The sequence below is a fragment of the Sinocyclocheilus grahami genome, unplaced genomic scaffold, assembly GCF_001515645.1.
Source record: "Sinocyclocheilus grahami isolate Dianchi unplaced genomic scaffold, SAMN03320097.WGS_v1.1 scaffold181.1, whole genome shotgun sequence".
In the NCBI taxonomy this organism is placed as follows: Eukaryota; Metazoa; Chordata; class Actinopteri; order Cypriniformes; family Cyprinidae; genus Sinocyclocheilus; species Sinocyclocheilus grahami.
Genome location: NW_015505360.1, coordinates 493,615 through 496,465, shown reverse-complemented (window position 1 = coordinate 496,465; position 2,851 = coordinate 493,615). Strand labels below are relative to the sequence as shown.

The following is a 2,851-nucleotide window of genomic DNA, read 5'->3' as shown; positions in this document are numbered from 1 at the left end:
CATGACTTCGGTCTGATCAGCAGGTTGTTCATTACTGGGTTGCTCTAAGGGTTGGGAACCAAAACTGGAAAGAGACTCATAACTTGACTGCTCTGGCATAGAAGGGAGTTGGAATCCAGGCTGAAGAGACACAGATTGGCCACTGGGCTGGGCCACAAACTGGTAGTGAGCTTGTGCTGACTGGTAGTTGGTTTGTGATGACTGCAGGCCACTGGGTTGTGAGACAGTCTGGTATCGGGTCAGTCCTGGTTTTTGGCCATTAGGCTGTTGCATAGACTGGTAGCTGGTTTGTGCGGACTGCAGGCCACTAGGCTGTGAGATAGGCTGGGATTGGATCAGTCCTGGTTTTTGACCATCAGGCCGGGGCACAAACTGGTAACGTGTTTGGGCTGACTGCAGGCCACTGGGTTGAGAGACAGGCAGGTATCGGGTCAGTCCTGTTTTTTGGCCACTAGGCTGTTGCATAGACTGGTAGCTGGTTTGTGTGGATTGCAGGCCACTAGGCTGTGAGATAGGCTGGTATTGGATCAGTCCTGGTTTTTGACCATCAGGCCGGGGCACAAACTGGTAACGTGTTTGGACTGGCTGCAGGCCACTGGGTTGAGAGACAGGCAGGTATCAGGTCAGTCCTGGTTTTTGGCCACTAGGCTGTTGCATAGACTGGTAGCTGGCTTGTGCGGACTGCAGGCCACTAGGGTGGGAGATAGGCTGGGGGCCACTCGGTTGAGAGACAGGCTGGTATTGGGTCACTCCTGGTTTTTGGCCACTAGGCTGTTGCATAGACTGGTAGCTGGTTTGTGCTGACTGCAGGCCACTCGGTTGAGAGACAGGCTGGTATTGGGTCACTCCTGGTTTTTGGCCACTAGGCTGTTGCATAGACTGGTAGCTGGCTTGTGCGGACTGCAGGCCACTAGGTTGGGGAACAGACTGGTAGCTGGTTTGTGCTAACTGCAGTCGACGGAGATGGGACAGAGCCTGGTACCTGGCTTGTGCCAACTGCAGGCCACTGGGTTTAGAGACAGGCTGGTATCGGGTCACTCCTGGTTTTTGGCCACTAGGCTGCTGCATAGACTGGTAGCTGGCTTGAGCAGACTGCAGGACACTGGGTTGAGAGACAGGCTGGTAGCACTCCACGAGGCAGAGCGGGTAAGGCGTAGGGAGAGCAGCGCACACAGTCCCAGCGTCAATGCTGACGCAACGTCAGAGTGGAGAGGGAACCGCGCACAGAGTCCAAGCGTCGGTACCGACACAACGTCAGGGCCGAGAGCACCTTGTAGAGTGCACCGAGAGGGGCAGGAGAGGAGAGGCCACAAAGCGCAGTTCTGGTAACTCCAGGGCAGGAACTATGAAAACACGGCAAGACAAAAACACAGCAAGACTGATAGTAGGTCACGAACGAAGAGTAGCGTGTTCACACCACAACAGTCAGACACAAGACTACACACGAAGGGAACTTAAAATGAGGGAGAATTAAGGAATTAACAAGCCACAGGTGTGACAGCAGCTGAAGTAGTTAATAAGATAACGATGGGGAGGGAAACCACGAAGACAATGAGCACATGGTGAACTGTCAAAACAGACAAAACAACAACAACCTGCTGATCAGACCGAAGTCATGACAGGATGCCCTGGGGGTAAGCAGATAAGCATAAAATTTTCCTTTTTGGGTGAATTATCCCTTTAAGAACACATATAACAAATAGAGCTGGATGAAGTAGATTCAACTCTAAACGCAGTAAAACACGTTGTAAATGGAAACCTTTACGCTCTCTAAAGCGCAAACACAAATACGCACTGGGTAGTTTGTCAGATCTGTTTCGTCAATGTTAGTATTACAGCTTCATCTTTAGCACCTCCGTAAAACCAGACCTGAAGGGAATTATTATATTTGCGGGTCCTTGGAAACGTTTGAAAAACCACTGATCTGTGGACAGTGCGTTCTGTCTCTCTCACACACAAGACATTTACACACAAACGACTAAAAAAAACACACGCTCTTTCTCTTCCTCTCTCTCTTTAATAACTGTATTTATCATTTTGTTGATTTTTGCAGTTTTCGTGCCGTTTTTAAAAGGTATAAAATGCGTGACACCTTCGTTCTGCTCGGTGTTGCTGTCACTGATCGTTTGGTCCTCAAGTCTTAAAGACATATGTAATAGTTACATACTCAAGATTTTGAATTGAATTGAACTTTTAAGTGCTGTTTTTGACCCAAAAAACAAAACAAAAAAAACAGTCTGTGTGTACCCTCAGATGAAATCCTGCAACCTGACCCCTGTTACAACTACACTGTGCTGGAAAATCCATGGAGAGCCATCAGTAATTTACGTGCTTCAGTCAGAATGTATGATTGCACCGTCAGCTGGAGCGGCTGGTATCGTTTCTTCATTAACGGTGTGAGCGCTCAGATCCCAGAGACGTGTGTTGGTTACGAAAGCTACGGCACAGATGTCCCACTACGGCTACGTGATAGACACCCAACAGTGACGGATGGAGTCGTCACTCGAGATGTCTGCGGTGACTATAGAAATTACTGCTGCTTTTACGGGTCTTACCCCATTAAAGTCAAAACCTGTCCAGGAAATTATTATGTCTATGAGCTGGTTAGACCAACTAAATGCAATGCAGCATACTGTGCAGGTAATTATATTTACATTTACTCTTTCTACACATTCATGATGTGTGTGTCTCAAATGACATTTGAAGTCAGCTTGAAATGAGAGTGATAATTCACCCTATCTATTGATCAGGGGCATAGCCATCATTTCAGAAGTGAGGGGGACAGAAATGTCAAATATAATAATACCTTTTTTTTGTATAATTGATAGGCTTTATTATTATTATTATTATT

The 2,851-nt window shown here is 47.4% G+C and overlaps 1 protein-coding gene across 1 annotated transcript; it reads right to left on the bottom strand.

Moving 5' to 3' along the window:
* Positions 1-711: 711 nt before the first annotated feature.
* LOC107594314 (uncharacterized) lies at positions 712-2,389 on the bottom strand (the record flags this gene model as incomplete). Its single annotated transcript, XM_016284328.1, has 3 exons — positions 2,329-2,389; positions 1,271-1,343; positions 712-1,189 (listed from the first exon to the last, which is right to left on the bottom strand). Coding segments are annotated over exons 1-3 (612 nt in total), but the record flags the coding sequence as incomplete, so codon positions are not given.
* Positions 2,390-2,851: the final 462 nt, after the last annotated feature.